Below are 17,010 nucleotides of genomic sequence, written 5' to 3'. Positions count from 1 at the left end.
TACTTAGTTTCTACAGTCTCACTGTTCCCATCTGTAAAACAGTAACAAGGATATTTGCTTTTTCATACCTAAATATTGTGAAAATAAATTTAGATGTAAAAACTATTAAAACCGTGGAAAAATTATACATTGAGAATTGCTAAATTTAAAGGAAGTCTCTGTAGAGAAGAGGGAAATGGGTAGAGATAACCATATTATCAGCAGTAAAAATGTTGATGTGATAGGCAGTCTGCAGATAAAGGGACATGTTGAGCTGTGTCTTGGCATTGTTTTTCTCTTTTTTACTTTGAGACAGCATGTATGCAGGCATGGTCACACAGCCAGGAAGGGGCAAAGAGAGAGGAAGAGAGAGAATCCCAAGTAGGCTCCACGCTGGCAGCACAGAGTCCCATGCAGGGCTCTATCTCATGGACCGTGAGATCAGGACCTGAGCCGAAATCAAGAGTCACATGCTCAACAGACTGAGCCACCCAGGCACCTCATCTTTTTCTTTTTTTTTTCTGTTTGTGTATTTTCTGTCTTTCAAATCCCTCTGCCTGCTAACTTTGTCCCACTCCAGTTCCCAAGCTAATCTTGTCTGAGTCAAGCACCAGTTGCACAGGAATTGAAAACTGAGCAAATGAGCATAAGAACCGTATCCATGGTCCAGTAATGGAAAGGAAGTGCCCTGTGTGATGTGGCAAGCAAGCCGTCTTGCTGCCAACCATACGTAGGAGTAACAGAATTACATTCTTTCCACCTAGGGTCATTTGGTCCCAAGCATGGTTATCCCCTCCTAACCTCACTCCATTTTTCCCCCAATTCTCATATTGACTCAGTTCCTAAGTCCGGTTTCTCTCTTAAGGTACTATTCCTTAGTCCTAACTTATTACCTATTCAAAACCCCAGGTTCCCCAAGAACTGGAGCCTTTGGGGCCTTGACAGGAAATGGGGGTGGCTAGGGTATATATGATTAATTTTGTTTCACACATACCAAGGTACACTTTAAGTAGAAAAAAATTTGAACCCATAATTACAGTTGAATAACATGTGTTCAGTAAGGTTATCGAAATTTGGAACACCTTCACTTATAAGTATTACTTGAAACCATTAGAGTAGGTGAGATTTCTTAGGCAGAGTAAAAAGAAAGAAGATGAGATAATAGGACTAGGTCCTGGTAGGAAATAGGAGGAGGGTCCTGCTACAATCTTCCAAAGCCAGTCTCTGGGGAAGTCCCTGTGCAGTCTCCAATGGTTTGCCAGGATGCTCAGAGGCATTGACTTCTTATCACCATTAACAGTTATTAATTTTTAGTTAAAAAAAAAAAAAAAGAATGGCTACCGATGATGCAAGAGGAAGGTAATGAAAGTTTTCAAGGGGCCAAGAAAATCCCCTGTGGAAGGAAAATTTTGGATAAATCAAGAATACAAGGACCTGAGATCTGGAAACTGTGTTTCTTCATGTAAATTATGCTTTTCAAAAAATCTGCATAATGATTACTTGCTGATACAGAAAAAAACGTTTAAAACTATTACAAATAGTATAAGAATTCTTATATTGGATACAATATTGATATCCCAAACTCAGGAATCCTGCTACATAAAACATTAACTAGTTATAAGATAATGGGGAAAAGTCTTCATTTATAAAAGGTCAAAGAATATATCTAAATTACAATAAATTTAACTAGAATGTGCTGGACATATTTGAAGAAAAATTTTAAATGCTAATACAGGGTACCAATAAAGACTTGAACATACAAAAAGGCATATTTTGGTTTGGGGTAGAAAGACTTGATATTTGAAAAAGGCAATTCTACCTTAATCTATCATACCACCATACGCCAAACAAAATGCAAATAAAGTTCGAGGGGAGGGGTGGATGTTGACTAAAAAAGCTAATCCTAAGTCTGGATAAGAATTAAACATGCAAAGATACAAAAGAAAACTCTCAAATATAAAATTATTGACTATCCCTACCAAAACAACTTGGGTCCAATGTGAGAAAAGATGGAACAATCAATGAAAAATAATAGACATTTTTTTACAGAACTCGGCCCAAATACAAATAGGAATTTGACATGCAGTAAACGTGGCAGTGCAGATCATTGGGAAAGAGACTGATTTTTCAATTAACAGTTTGAGGACAATACTGTATCTATCTGGAAACACACACAGTTGGATTTTTAACTTACTCCTTTCACCAAAATAAATTCTAGATAAATCAAATATTTAATAATATAATGACTAAAACCACTATAACAAGGAAAAATTTCTTTCTACTTTCAGCATTTGAATGTCTTCTCTAAATAGGACTACAAAACCAGAGGGCTGGGGGGCTCTGTCAGTTGAGAGTCTGACTCTTGATTTCGGGTCAGGTCATGATCTCGCAGTTCACGGGTATGAGGCCCATGTCAAACAGGGAGAACAGCAAGGAACCTGCTTGGGATTCTCCCTCTCTCCCTCTCTCTCTCTCTCTGCCCCTCCCCCACTCACACTCTCTCCCTCTTCTCTCTCTCTCTCAAAAAAATAAACTTAAAAAAAAAAAAAAGAAAGACAAGGATGGAGCGAAGACCTTCCACCATATTCCATCTCACATGGTCTGAATTTTGCATTATGTGTATGTACATAAAATTAAAATTATACAATTCCACAAATATTAAATGTTTTATTGCTTTTGTCCAAAGTTGTAGACATATCTAAATTTAAAAAAATAATCAGTTATCAAGGAAAATGTAAAAACACAATTTACACATGTATAATATATGTTCACATTATAGTTAGAAGATTTGCACTTTTACTCCAACTCAACAATAGAATTATCATATAAACAATATATTAAAGTTTCTGAGGATTTATATTTTCTGCATTACTGAGTAATGGCTGTAGTGGAGACAGGGCATGTGGTCTTTCCTTTTCAACACAAGTTTTAAGTTTAACTGTAGTCCTTTGTACACTGATCTTGAAAACCACTGTTTTCTAGTTTTTGTAGTCATTTAAGTGAAACAAAATGTTTAAAACAAAACAAAAACAAAGTCATTTAAGTGAAAACAAAATTTAGCCTAACTGACATTTTCATCTTTCTTACTAGCTCACATGGGAATGGGAGAACTCTAGAAATAGTTTCTGAAATAACAGGAAGAGTTAGGGAACAGGGCTGCAAATACGTAAATTGTAAATCAGTCTCCATTTCTAAAGCACACAATTTTCTTACAGTTAAACAGGGCAAACCATACAATAATGAGTACAAAGGGAAATACTGTTTGAAAAGAATCTTCCTTTTTCTTACTGGCATTTTTTAAAAGGGCATATCTTTTCTCACATTTAGTTTTGAGAAGTACTTTCAGTGTTTTTCTAAAGGGAGACTGTGTCCTGTATCTGTAGTCACTTTATTCAAAGCGTTCTGAAAAAGGGGATTATCTTCTTTAAGCAAAGCTTCTAAATAACTGTCAATCTGCTCCAGGTCTCCTGCTGGACCGCCCTGGAAAAGAGAATCAACAATCATGGCAGGCGAAGACGCTACAGGGATTATGCTTGTAATCTGGGTGGCCTCTGAGCAGCCTTCCCTGCGATTCATGTAGCAAGAAACCCACATCACACTGGAATAATGCTTTTAATCTCTTAAAATGTTTTTGCATTTCATCTCATTTTATGCGCACAAGTGGTTAGGAACTTGAATCATTTTTTTCTTCTTTAGTGGAGGTAAGTTCAACCGGCTTTCCTTCTATTTAATTACTTGTCATATTCCTAAAGCCACCCTGCTTCCACCTTATCTTCCTCTGTTATAGGATCTCATCTCCCGTTTTAAAAGTTCATGAATCTGAACAGATGAGTAGTTGAATTCTGACTTCTCTGTCGCTCCTCTTCCCCTCCACCATCCTTCCCCCCAGCCCCTGGCTTGTGCCTTCATGGGTCTCCTTTCTGTTCTTCCCCCACTTCTCTGTCTGGGTAATTTCACACTCTCCTTCCCTGGGCTGCTTAATCCATGAACAGCCCGACAAATGCTGCCTCTGTACTGACTTAAATCTCCCTCCCTCAAGAGCACCCATGGGTTCAACCTGCTCTCCAGCTGAGCTGGTTGGATAAGAGAATTCTTAGAAAGGACCTTTCAGAGACATTTCCAGTTTTATGACTGTTCCCAGTGAGTGTGTGGCACCACCATCCCAGCTTCTCCATCCCTCACCTGGTTCTATTAACCTACTTCTGCATGGTTCCCTCTGCCTTAGGCCTCTGACGAGTACTGAGGCCCAGCTTTGTGACTGGGGTCCTGTCCCTACAGACAAACATACATGATATTCATGTTCCCCTAGATTTTCAGATATTCACTGGCCCTGAGGGATGCCCTGTGTCACCCTTCTGACACTGACGGCCCTCAGTCCATCTAATCCTTTGCTCTCTGCCTGGCAAAGCATACTTCCTTCTAGGACTTCAGGTTGGTTCTGTCCCCAGCCTCTTCAAGTACCTGCTCTGTCCATCCACTTTGGATGGATGTCCATCTATCTTCTCTCTTGTCTTCGCTCTGTGCCAGTGAGGTGGCTCTGGCATTCAGAGGCCATAAAAATAGAAATTTCAAGTCAGGGATGAGAGTAAAATATATTTGGGCAGGAGCCCTTTGAGTACCTCTCCAATGATACTAGATGAAGCATGTCATATGCTCACTCTGCAGGCTAAAGCCCTTCCCCTCCTTACCAAACTTTGTGAATCGAGCCAATTAAATTCATACAATTACTCTGGCTGCTGCGCGGTAGCCTAGGGGTTTGGCATAGAAGGAAGAGTTAATCATTATTCTTTCATTTTTTTCCCTAGCTACACATAGATCTGCTATTATGAAAACCAATAATTTTTGTGAACTTTTTTTGGGAGTAGTATCGCGCTTTTATTATATAGAATTTCTTTGGTGTCTCTAGTGTTTTGTAGTAAAACAACAATCATCGCTGAAACCGTCCCATGGTGGCGGGCTCCGTACCAGACGTTACGCACATAAAAACTTCTGCCGCCTTTTGCAGCGAAAAGAACCAAAAGGAGCTGCACTCGAATCCCACTCTTCCGGCAATAAATGAACTCAAATAATGACTTTGGTAGTACCGTGGATAGAAGCACAGATAAAATTACCATATGTGGAAACAGCATTAAGCGTCCTTTTTTATTTTAACACGGAAATATTTCAGCTGTTGCCTAGACCACCCAAGGTAGAGGGAGGGTGGTATCTTTTTTGGCTATATACTCAACTTAAGCAAAAAAGATTTTCTGAGTTTCATTTTGTATTTAATATAAGAGAAATCCCAAATAACCCAAAGGACATATATTTTGTGAAAGAGGAACAGATTCACCTTGAAATGTTCACAGCCGACTGAAACCCGGGCAGCCTGGCTTCAAAGCCCAGGCTCATCACGTATACCATACTGATGAGTGTCAGTTTCCTGGTCTCTCCCCCACCCCCTTCCTGGACGAAGTAACCCTCCACTCCTCAGTCAGGGCTCTCTCGGGGCATTCAGCTCTGGCTCTCACACCTTACGTGGCCTAGGAGGGCCCTGTCTCCTGTCCCAGACTCAGGACCTGTGTCTGAATACAAAATTCCACATGCTTCTTAGACTCTCTGTTGATTTCTCAATTTATTTCTAGCAGCTGCAGAAAGACTTTTCAACCACGGCTACATACTTTTTATTTTATGTGTTCTATCCAGCATTTCTATATGCTGTAGAAATAAGATGGGCTTTTCCTCGTTAGCTCAACCCATCATAGCAGCCCTGTTCATTATGTGTTCATATATCCAAACAAGATGCACAGCATACCCCTACAGTGTTCCCTGAACTCTCTAACCTCTCCTCAAAGATTAGAAGACTCTATTTTTATTTATGTACCGGGATGAGAATTATTTTGTTGTTTAATAAAATGAGAAAAAAATTCCTAATGAAAATATATATTGAGGACATGGGGTGACCAACTATACCAACAGCACAAGCAAAGGTTCTAATTTTTGTAAGAGAAAAAATAGCAGACCTCATGTATACTTTCAAAATTCATTTATGTACAATTTCAATATCCTTACACGGAGAATAAGGGCTGGGTTAAATGACTCGTCCAAAGCCAGTAAGTGGATGACAATGTCAGAGGAGGAAGCTGGCTGAATGCTCTTTCCACAAGGTATATTCCTACTACTCAAAATTGCATTACCTACCAGCTGAAGTTTCTGCAACAATATTGCCAGTTTTACCCGAAGATTATTCAGTTTGTCTTCAGTAACTTTTCTTTTTGCTTCACATTGTCCCAGAGATATTTCATTAACCACTCCTCTTGTATTTGCTTCGTAGATAATGGACTGTATTTTCCTCTTTAGTTCTCTTTCATATTGGACCATGTAAACATGCTGGATCTGGGAATGTTTTCAAAAACAGTTTTAGTATATTTTTAAAGTATTACTTTCCCTCCTCGTATCAGCAAGCGATTTCATATTCCAATTCTGCACACACGTACCAAGTGTCAACTCTATACCTGTGCACTACAGGTGCTCGAAATTTAAGACATGGTGATACCCTTAAGGAACCTGCAATCCGACGGAAGAGGAAGAGAGACAGTATGTGTAATACTCCAGTAACTATAAGGATGAGAAAAGCACACCAAGGTGAGCTTGGAGATCCTTGCTTGGGAATGGAAAAAGAACCCAGTAATGGCGGACCCAGTGATACCAGATTGTGCAAGGCACAAAGGGGGCAGTTGGTGGTGCCTATGACCCTCTCTCCACAGCAGCAGTAGCTCACAGGCAATGACAGAATGGCTGGCTACTCGGGGCTTTCCTGGCAGATGATGTCGTGTCATTTATAACTCAAGTCTGTAACATCTGAAAAGCACAGAAGCTACAGTAAGAGGAATACCTGTTCTGTCACTCTCTTCGTGTCCCTTATCTGGAAGCAGAATATGGTCATATACTTACGCATATGACCCTTGCTAATTCGAGAGTCTTGGATGCTTTCCAAGGGTTCATGCTGTGACTGAGACACTCACGGGGTAGAAAAGGTAATGGAGAGGCCAAATGCTCCAATTTCAAAATGACATTAATTGCTTGTATCAACACTTGGAGAGGGCCAGGGGATATTCTGAGAAAAGAGATACAGAGCAAATCCTGTTTCGATATACATTTCAGTGTTTCTGTAATAAGGAGTGTTCTGCGTTCAGATATGACTGGGATACCAGAAAAACTGTAAGATAGCTTCATTTGTCTTCTGGGTCTACCCTTGCCCTTCCCCTCTCCCCCGAACTCACTAATACCTGCAGGCCCTTCCCAGACACTGTCCACATCAGCATCTTTAAACACTCATTGCCCTCATGTATTTCTCCCTTTTCGATAAAATCCTTTAAACAAACAAACCATACCCCCCTAAATATTTTGAATTCCACTTAAAATTCACTAACCATCTCCTAAATTCAAGGCATGGAATTTTGTTATAGGTGATATAAAGATATATAAGGTCCAGCCTTTGCCTTCAAGAAGCTTCCAGTCTATAGAACGAGATAACACAAGTGTGCAAAAAATGTGTCTTATGGGAAAAGATGCACTGTGCTGCTAGTGAGGCACAGATATTATTAGAGTTGAGAGGAGGGTACAGATTCTCCATTAAATTAAAGATCACTGAAGTCCTGACTTAAAGTGCTTGACATGGATTAATATCAATAACTTACCCTCCAATTATTTATGCTTTGCATTTGCTATTTGGGAACAGGAACCCATTTTAGAGTCTTAAACTGCCTGGACACTTGAGTGAGGGCACCAAGAATTAAAAAGATGCTGAAATCCTTGATCTGGCTCTACCTATTCTTACCTTACTTACTGAGTTCCAGGCCTCATTCTTCCAGGAATATACCAACCTCATTCCTGCCTCAGGCCCTTCGCCTTTCCTGCTTTCTCTTTCCATTTGTTCAGCCCTAACCTACACAACGCTCATTCTTTGCCCTTCAGGTCTGCGCTGGCTCAGGTATTCCTTGCTCATGGCATCTGAAATAGGCTGTCCCTTCCCCAACATGCACTGTCACTGTCTATCCCCAGGCCCTGTACAATTATTGTATGGTATATCACATGTTTATTTATTTACATGTTTAGTATCTATCATTATGTGATGCTACATTATGCTCTGTTCATTACCTGTCTTTACTCAAGAATGTAACCTCTATGTAAAAAAAAAAATTGGTTTTATTCACCTCTGTGTTTCCCATGCCTGCCACACGTCACTAAATAGTGGGGAGTTAGGAGAGCAGATGTACAACATTCACAGCAAGAGAATTTTAAGCACGCAGACCAATCCTGTCCTGAAACCCAGGCTACATTCTGAGATCTTGGAAGGGAACCTACTTTTGAACATCCTCAATTCAACCTACAGGAAGTTGATGATTTACAAGGCAACAACCACCTCCTCCAGAAAGCTTCATAGATGCTTTTTTGTGGAGGCTTTAGTCCAACCCAGGGAATGACATCTCCCATGGCCTGAAGGTAGAGTAGGGTAAATAATTCAAATCAGCCAGAATAAGAAGGACAGGGTCACAGATAGTTCAGATGTTACGAGTCACTCAGGGCTCTTAGTGTTCAAAATTCTAGAACTTCACAGTATTTGCCATTCTGAAAAATGGCCAGGGAATACTTTTTAATAAAAGCAACAGCAGTAATAATAATAATAATTATAATAATAGGATAAAATTAAAAAGAAATCTGAAAACAACAGTATTGCTTATCAGCAATGAAAAGGAACATACTATTGATAACGTTCGATGTGAAGGGCATTATGCCAAGTGAATAAAGCCAATCAGAAAGTGACACGTGCTATACAATTCCATTTCTACAGCATTACTGAAATGACAAAATTACAGAGATGGAAAACAGATTAGTGGTTGCCTGGAGTTGAGGTGCTTATCTGTGCGCAGTGTGACTATAAAGGATGGCACACGGAGATGTGTGGTGGTGGGAGTTCTGGATCCTGATTTTGGTGGTGGTTACACAAGCTTACACATATGATAAAATGAGACACATATTTCACTAACGTAAATTTTGTAGTTTTGATATTCTACCACAATTATATAATTCCATAAGACCTAAGCATTAGGAAAAAATTGAAAGGTATATGACATCTCTCTATTATTTTACAATTTCCTATGTATCTATAATTACTTAAAAAATAAAAAGTTCATAACAACACTTTTGGTTTTTTTTAATGTTTATTTTTGAGAGAGAGACAGACACAGCATGAGCAGGGGAGGGGCAGAGAGAGAGGGAGACACAGAATCCAAAGCAGGTTCCAGGCTCTAAGTTGTCAACTCATGAGCTATGAGATCATGATCTGAGCTGAAGTCGGAGGCTTAACAAACTGAGCCACCCAGGCACCCCCAGACAACACTGTTAAATACAGCATGACATAAGGAATGTTTATATAGCACACTACATTCAAAGTCATATTTTGTCTCTCAAAGTTCACAATTTTGTAACCAAGCAAACTATATTTCCTTCAAACACTACCAACCAGTTTTCTGATTTAGTCTTCTGCTTTTCTCAGGCTAACATCTCTAGAAGGTTTCTATAAAAGGTAGCAATTTTGAGAACTTTCAAAGTCAATGTAAAAGGACTTCTGGTTGCATTAACATTTTAATTAAGATGAGTAGAGAATTGTAACAAGATGAGAAGCTTAGTTCTGCTGGCTAAACCTACTCTCGTAGAGGTATTTGAGGAGGATCAAAAATGGAATTCTTTTCGAACTCCTTTAATTCAGAACAGAATTAGGATTTGAAAGAAAGGATATGCAACTGAGAGTTTAATTTTCTGCCTTGAATTTAAAAAGTCCGAGTTCTAGCAGCTCTGGAGCCCCAGAATCCTAAGAAGTTAAGGCAGTCCTACAAGATCTACAGATTTTGTACTCTACATATAAGTATATGCATGTGAGCCTTTATGTGGTCAGGCACTACAGCGGAAACAATCAACTTTGACTCAGTGCACAAATGGTAATAAGGTCTAGATGCATTCAAAAGTACTGAGTGAATGCAACAGGATATAGAATTTGATAAGAGAGAATTGTAACTTCAAGGATTCTATAATCTACTAAAGGAGAAAATAAAATATAAGAAACAACTACAATACAAGGCAGAAAATTTAACTAATGCTAAAATGCTTTTAAGTTTCTCTCAGAATACAGAAAGTCACATGGACAGAGTGAGGAAGGCTTGAAGTGGAAGGTAGCATTGACCAGACTCCACATAGGGTGGACAGGATTTCAAGAGGCCAACTGTGGACTGGGAGAGTAGACAAGAATGTTGTGGGGGGACAGCACAGGGAAAGGCTAAGAGGCAGGCCAGTCTAGTGGAATGGAGCAATTCCATTTTGTATGGGGCAGATGGTTTGTGAGAGGAAAGAATAAAAGATGGTGGCTCAGGTCAGGTCACATACGACCACCTGTGTGGTCATAAACAATCTCTTACTATTAGCAGTTATGGAAACCAGGGCATGGTGACCAAAGACATTTGTGACTTATCAAGGGTCCTCCTGTGCTTTGTTGAAGCTATCTTTACTAAAAGTATGCAGCGTAAGCCAAGTTGCATAGATCTGTCCTCTACATTGATTTCAAAACATGATTTTAATAATTTTTATAACCGTCCACCTAAAACTACCAATTATTAATAAAATCCTCATGACCAAGCAGTTTCATATTGGAGAAGTCATGATTCCAGTTGTGCTATATTTTGCTTGCGACATCTCTGTTTCAACAGGAAGTCATGGGGTCCTGACTGTTTAGCTTCCTTTGATCCTTTGAATTCCACTTGCCCTAAACACGAAGAGAATTCTACTCATCAGCTCTGCTAACACTGTTCCCGTGTATAAATACTTATTCAGTGTGGCCTCCAAAACCCAACAACGACCTGGCTCTATTACTGATCCTATAGACATTGGAAAAATGCCATTTTGTATTACATACATTATGTATGTAAAGGACTTACATAAGCCTGGATAAATTAAGATGTGTGACACCCTAATTCTTAGCAAATTTCTAAGTTTCATGGTGTGAAGTATTTAAATCAGAATTCCCTAACCAGCAAATTAAGATCTGTGGAAGATCCAGGAGCCTTACTGGTAACTCTTCAAGCTGGCTGCCACAGGTTTACGGTTGGGACAGTTCCTGATGGGACACTAAACAACCTGCCCACCACACCCTCCCCTTTTCGTTGTCAGCAGCTCCCCCATATGTCTCATCATGCAATGTCAAGCTCTCTAGTAAGTAAACAATAATTCTTTTATACCAAAAGGCTGAGACACTGTGGTACGCCTATTACAAGTAACACGTGCAAACCCTGTCACAGGATGAAGTCTGGGTAAGAAGATGGAGGAAAGTGATGCAGAGAGTGAGCTTTGGGTGGGATGAATCTGGGTTCCTGAATCTGCTACTTATTTGCATCATGACATTGGAATATTGTCTTTCTGACCCTCTAGTTTCTCATTACTAACATTAAGACAGTGGCACCAACCTCCCAGTGTTGAGAGAGTTAGATGAGGGAATGGCTATTAAAGGACTAGTTCAGTGCCTGGCTCTACTACTGTCTCTTGATCAACTGAAGTTTTTACCTTCACTGATGAAAATAATACTAGTGCTCGAACAGGATCAGAAATATTTTGAGTGAAAACTTTGTCTTGTAATCTAGTTAGGAAATGCTGACAAGTATGTCTTGAGGCTGAAAGCATTCAGTTACTCCTTTTAAACAAACATTATTCAGAAAATAACCTCACTCTTCAGTTGAACAATAACGGGAACCTTCATTTCCAGCTGTTTAATCACAGTCCAGTAGGCACTCAGTCAGAGACATCAGAGGCAAATATGTCCACAAGAGTGTTACATTTAGGCCCATCCTAACTTCAAATGCTTTGTGATACAGCCTTTCTAAGAAGGAATCTGGCTTAGGTTCTAATTTTCATTGCAAGTTTGTCTGGTTACATGTCTTTAGGAACTTACTTCACAATTCGATTTCATTTATAAAACAAGAAAATCCAAATCTACTTCATTCCCTACAAAAGAGGTGAGGCGATGCCTCCGTTTCTGTGCACTTCGTACAATTCCAGGGGGAGCCGTGCACCTCCTGGTCTTTATAGGCTCACATGCGATTATGACAGTTTTCCAGAAGACGGCTGTAAGCATAAGTACTTGTACTAGGATTAATTGCTTTTATAACTACTTTTATAATGGAAAAAACCATAAACTTAAAAAACTGTCAATAGGATACCAAAAAACAAAACAAAACAAAAAAACCCCAGAGATAGCAAGTTGTCCAAAATAATTAAAAACTTTAATCTACAAATGATTTCTGGTTTAGTCCAGTGTCTCGAGGATTTCATCTATTTCTTAAAGACACAGGATGTCATCATGTTTTCTGTTTAAAATATAGACCTACTCTAAGTTCATAAGTTTTATGCTGTGGAAACGTTTGCATTTTAAAATTCAAAAAGATGTTGCTTTGTGACATCTGATATGCTCCACATTAATCTTATTCTTGATAAGAGAATGCAAATTTGATTTCCTTCCAAATCTAACATTTGGAAATGTATATTATTTCTCCTTTGGAATATGGGATCATTTAGAATATAAATGACTACCTTGAAAAAAAGCTTACCTGGCTGAAGCCCATTCTCAGCTTTTTGTTTGTCTGCTCTGGGCACTGCTCCAGCTGTTTTGTAAATGATAACAGAACAGGATATTAACTTTCGGAGGATGAGCTGTCTACAACAGAGTTATAACATGCAAGTATCTAGTATTAAAAAGCATCAAAGCCTAGAACTGGCCAACATTGGTACTGTGGGTCTTTTAAGGCTGGGTCTAATTAAATTAATTAACTAAAGTATACCTCACCTTATTCCAAAAAAAGATTAAGGCAGTTTACATAATTAACAAACAACATGGTTAAAAAATTGCAATAGAAAAAAAAAGAAAGTGAAGGAAAAGTAAATGACAAACACTAAGTACTCAAGACGGATGTCAAGAAGGCAGTTGGAGTATGGGTTTCTTGAATGGGAATACCACAGAAATAGACTGGGGAGTCACTGGTGTATGGGGCAATACTCAAAGTCACAGACTCGTTGAGGTCACCTAGAAACAGGACTTCACAGACAGAAGATAGTGGCCCAGAAACGGGCCCTCAGATGTGCCAACATTTAGAAACCAGAGAAGGAGTTGAGTTGCCAGCAGAAAAGACGGGAGGGAGAAAAGCAAGAAAACGAGAAGTGTGTTGTCATGGAAGTTACGCAAAGAAAGTGCTTCCAGAAGGAAAAAGTAGGGGCGCCTGGGTGGCTCAGTCAATTGAGCTTCCAGCTTCAGCTCAGGTCATGATCTCACGGTTCGTGAGTTCGAGCCCCGTGTCAGGCTCTGTGCTGACAGCTCAGAGCTGCTTCGGATTCTGTGTCTCCCTCTCTGCCTCTCCCCCACTCACCCTCTGTCTCTCTCAAAAAAAATAAACATTAAAAAAAATTTAAAAAAAAAAAAGAAGAAGGAAAAAGTAGTCAACTGGGTTGAAGGTCTCCAAGAGGTCAGATAAGAAGTGACTATTGCATTTGGTCACTGGTGGCCTCACAAGACAGTCCCAGTGAAGTAGTAGGGGCAAGGATGAGGTGAGGAGATAGAAGGCGAGGAAGCAGAAACAATAATTACAGATTAGAAAAGTAAGGGGTTTTCCCCAGGATTAGATTAAGGCATGTGGCCCCTCTGTCAAATTAATCATTTGGTGTTCTTTTCACTAATAGCCATTCTATGTACATCCATCCCTTCCACAAGCAATGCTGAGCATGAAGGTGGAGAAGCCGTCCCCCACCCTCCTGTACCTCAAGGTCCCTCTCCACTCCAGTGAGCAGCTTCTGGCGGCCTCAGGCCTGCACACCTCACTCAGCTTCACCACAGCCTGCAGTGACTTAGCAGCCTGGGGACAAACTATTGTGAGCTCAGGCAGTAGAACAAAGTTTTCCTTCTAATCATAATATGGCACCGTCTCTCAAAGGAGATTTGGTAAATACATATTTTCTTCATCTTTCCTTCTGATGTGTGACTGATTCTAATAAGACTAGTGCTCTGGACACCTGACATGACTGACCTACCCAATCCTCACTCAGCCCCTCATAAAAGGTGGCTGAGGAAAGGTATCCAAGGGATAGAAACTAGTTTTGGTGTCATGGAGGGAAGGCAGAAACCATGTCATTTCTTTTCATTTCTGCAACTTTCTCTGTTCTCAGTCTATAAGACCTTCCCAAAGTTTATCTGAACCTCGGCACCCTGGTTTTAAATGCAGTTTTCATTCGGAGTCATCCATTTGGTATAAAGATCCCCATCCTCGTTCACATAAGCCATTCTAGGTGAAGACACAATGTGTCTTCAATGAAGATTAAGTTTAGGCTATTCTGTCACTCCCTCAAAGTTCCAATAAAGCCAGTTTACCTCAAAACTTGCCATGAGTTCCTCCACAGATGTGTAGCCAAATTCTGATGGTAGCCGATGCTCAGAAAAAAAATACAGAAGAATCTCCCTAGGAATAGGAGCACAGCAGAGATGGTGATATACCAGGAAGAGTGATGCAGCACTCACCTGTCAGAACTGGGTATCTCCTGGGTGTTAAACATCTCGGCAAAGATAAACATTCGTGCCCATCAAATGGTTTTACCACTGTCATCAAAGTCTTCCCCAAAAAGCACAGACTGGGGAAAGGGAGGCGGGTGTGCCTATAAAAGGGCAACAGGAGGAATCCTCATGGTGATGAACTGTTCTGTATCTGTGTCAATGCCAAGATTCTGTGATAGTGTTACCACTGAGAGAAACTAGGTAAAGGGCACAAGAGATCTCTCTGTATTATTTCTCACAACTGCATATAAACCTACACTTATCTTAAAATTAAAAGTTAATTTAAAAAAGAAAGGTAGAGGGGCACCTGGGTGGCTCAGTCGGTTGAGCATAGGACTTCAGCGCAGGTCATGATCTCACAGTTCCTGACTTTGAGAACCGCTCAGCATGGAGCCCTCTTTGGATCCTCTGACCCACCCCCTGCCCTTCCCCTGCTTTCTTGCTCTCTCTTTCTCAAAAATAAACAAACCTTTACATTTTTTTTAAAAAAAATTAAAAATTACTGAAAAAGTAAGAAAGAGAAAAAGAGAAAGTAGAAGGAAAGAAAAAGAAGGAAGGAAAGAGAAAGGAAGGAAGAAAGGAAGGAAGGAAAGGAGGGGGAGGGAGGGACGGGGAGAGAGGAAGAGAGAGAGAGAGAGAGAGAGAGAGAGAGAGAGAGAGAAAGGCAGAAAACAAGCATGATCTCACAATGCCCATCCATAATCAAGCAGCCCAGGAACGCCCTGCACCTAATTGAGTGTTTTCAAGAGAACTCAAGTTCTAAGAAAACAGCATTGCAAAATACCTGGAGGAAAGACATTGTCTAGTGACTTTTTTTTCCCTAAGAAAACCAAAGAACTTAACTCTCCAGAGTAATTCCTTTTATCCAGGGATCCACAGATACGCAGATACTCTTAGGAATCCTATGTGAACCCTGATCTTTCCAGTGACTGGCCATTGTTCTGACAGGTGCTTCATTTTGCCAAGAGGCAGTAGTGCCCCGCCCCTGTAGTGTGACAGGTTTTTTAGGATTAATCACCTAGATGACACATATTTCATTCCTGGGAGAATATGAAATCTAGAAATTTATAGCTACTATATCTTAAAGGTGTATAAGAGTGTTTTTATGTTGAAGGGTTCTAAGAACCTCAGGTAAATTACCCAAGGGATTTACAAAACTTTTCAACTGTAAAATAATATGGCACACAAAAGGTAAAATAGCTGTTTCCCACATAATTAACATTCCTAGTGTTTTAAGTGTTATTATTGGTTTTAATACTCATTTATAGTTTTAAAGAGATTCAATCCAAAACATTAAAAATCCTCAGCATGGCACAACATCAAATATAACACACAAACACACACTCCCCTCAGAATGATTCCAGGTATGTGAGAGGAGCAGACATCAGACGGCATGGAAAGAAAAGCTGTAACTAGAGTCCCGAGGAAAGGGGACTTGTGGTCACTTTTATGGCTAGTTTGGTGGGGCAGAAGGGGTGAGGTCTTTTATACAAGCCACTCCTCTCTCTCCCTAAATCCAGCCTCCCATTCCTCCAACACAGGGTTCAAGCCTCTCCTGAGCAACAGTCCTTCTCATGTGGTTATACATTTTTTTGGGTTTAGATTTAGAGCAAATCAGCCAATCTTCTAAGGAGGTACCTCCAGAGAAACAAATATTACGTGCTGGCGGCATGTGGTTGGGACTGAGAGAGCGTTGAAGGGGCAGGTCGGGGACACCAAAAGTTCTGGATTAGTTCTGAATTATTCTCAACCTGTGGAATTTCTACATCAGAATTCACACCAAACATCTATAGTCTAAATAATTTCTCACAAATACATACTATTATTTCTAAAGATAGACAGACATTATTTTAAAATAAAACACAACTTTGTTTGAAAGTTTTACAGCTTTTGCTGTGTCGTATTTTCTCAAGACACTCAAGGTCATTAACCCCATAGGTAGTCCCTGAACCCCGCTACAACAGCTTTTTCCCAGTAGCACCTGACAGAGCCTGGCATTGCGCCCCCATGCTGGGAACCCACACATTCTTATTACACGGAAGTCAGGCTGGTGGGTGGTACAGACAGTGAGAAATGCTGGGATGTGAAAGCGAATACACCACCATGGGCGCTGACAGGGGCCCACACCATCATGGGGAGCCCTAAAGGAGGAGGAGGAGTTAGCTGGCTGTGGGGCAGCAGGGCAGCGGAATGTGAAGGAAGTATTCTAGGCCAACTGCACTACGTGTTGGGGACAAGTATTTTCTGGCAATATTGAGCCCCCTGGCCACATTCAACCACTCTTTATAAAGTGCTAGAAAGCTGTTAAGTGCTACTATATGTTTTATAGTATATATAACCTCATGTAATCTTCATGGAAACTCTTTGGTTGAGGAATTATTCTTACCTCGAGCCACTATGGTTTCCTGATTATT

The 17,010-nt window shown here is 40.1% G+C and overlaps 1 protein-coding gene across 1 annotated transcript in view; it reads right to left on the bottom strand.

Annotated features, from left to right (window-relative positions):
- Positions 1–3,321: 3,321 nt before the first annotated feature.
- MORC1 (MORC family CW-type zinc finger 1) overlaps positions 3,322–17,010 on the bottom strand; it is a 170,515-nt gene continuing 156,826 nt past the window's right edge. Inside the window, exons 26-29 of the mRNA XM_030328461.1 lie at positions 14,417–14,504; positions 12,609–12,662; positions 6,157–6,351; positions 3,322–3,459 (exon numbers count right to left, since the gene is read on the bottom strand). Of these exons, the coding sequence (XP_030184321.1) occupies positions 3,322–3,459; positions 6,157–6,351; positions 12,609–12,662; positions 14,417–14,504 (475 nt within the window). The remainder of the gene's footprint in view (positions 3,460–6,156; positions 6,352–12,608; positions 12,663–14,416; positions 14,505–17,010) is intronic.

Source organism: Lynx canadensis, chromosome C2 (assembly GCF_007474595.2).
Source record: "Lynx canadensis isolate LIC74 chromosome C2, mLynCan4.pri.v2, whole genome shotgun sequence".
Classification (NCBI taxonomy): Eukaryota; Metazoa; Chordata; class Mammalia; order Carnivora; family Felidae; genus Lynx; species Lynx canadensis.
This window is presented reverse-complemented; position numbering and strand designations above follow the sequence as displayed.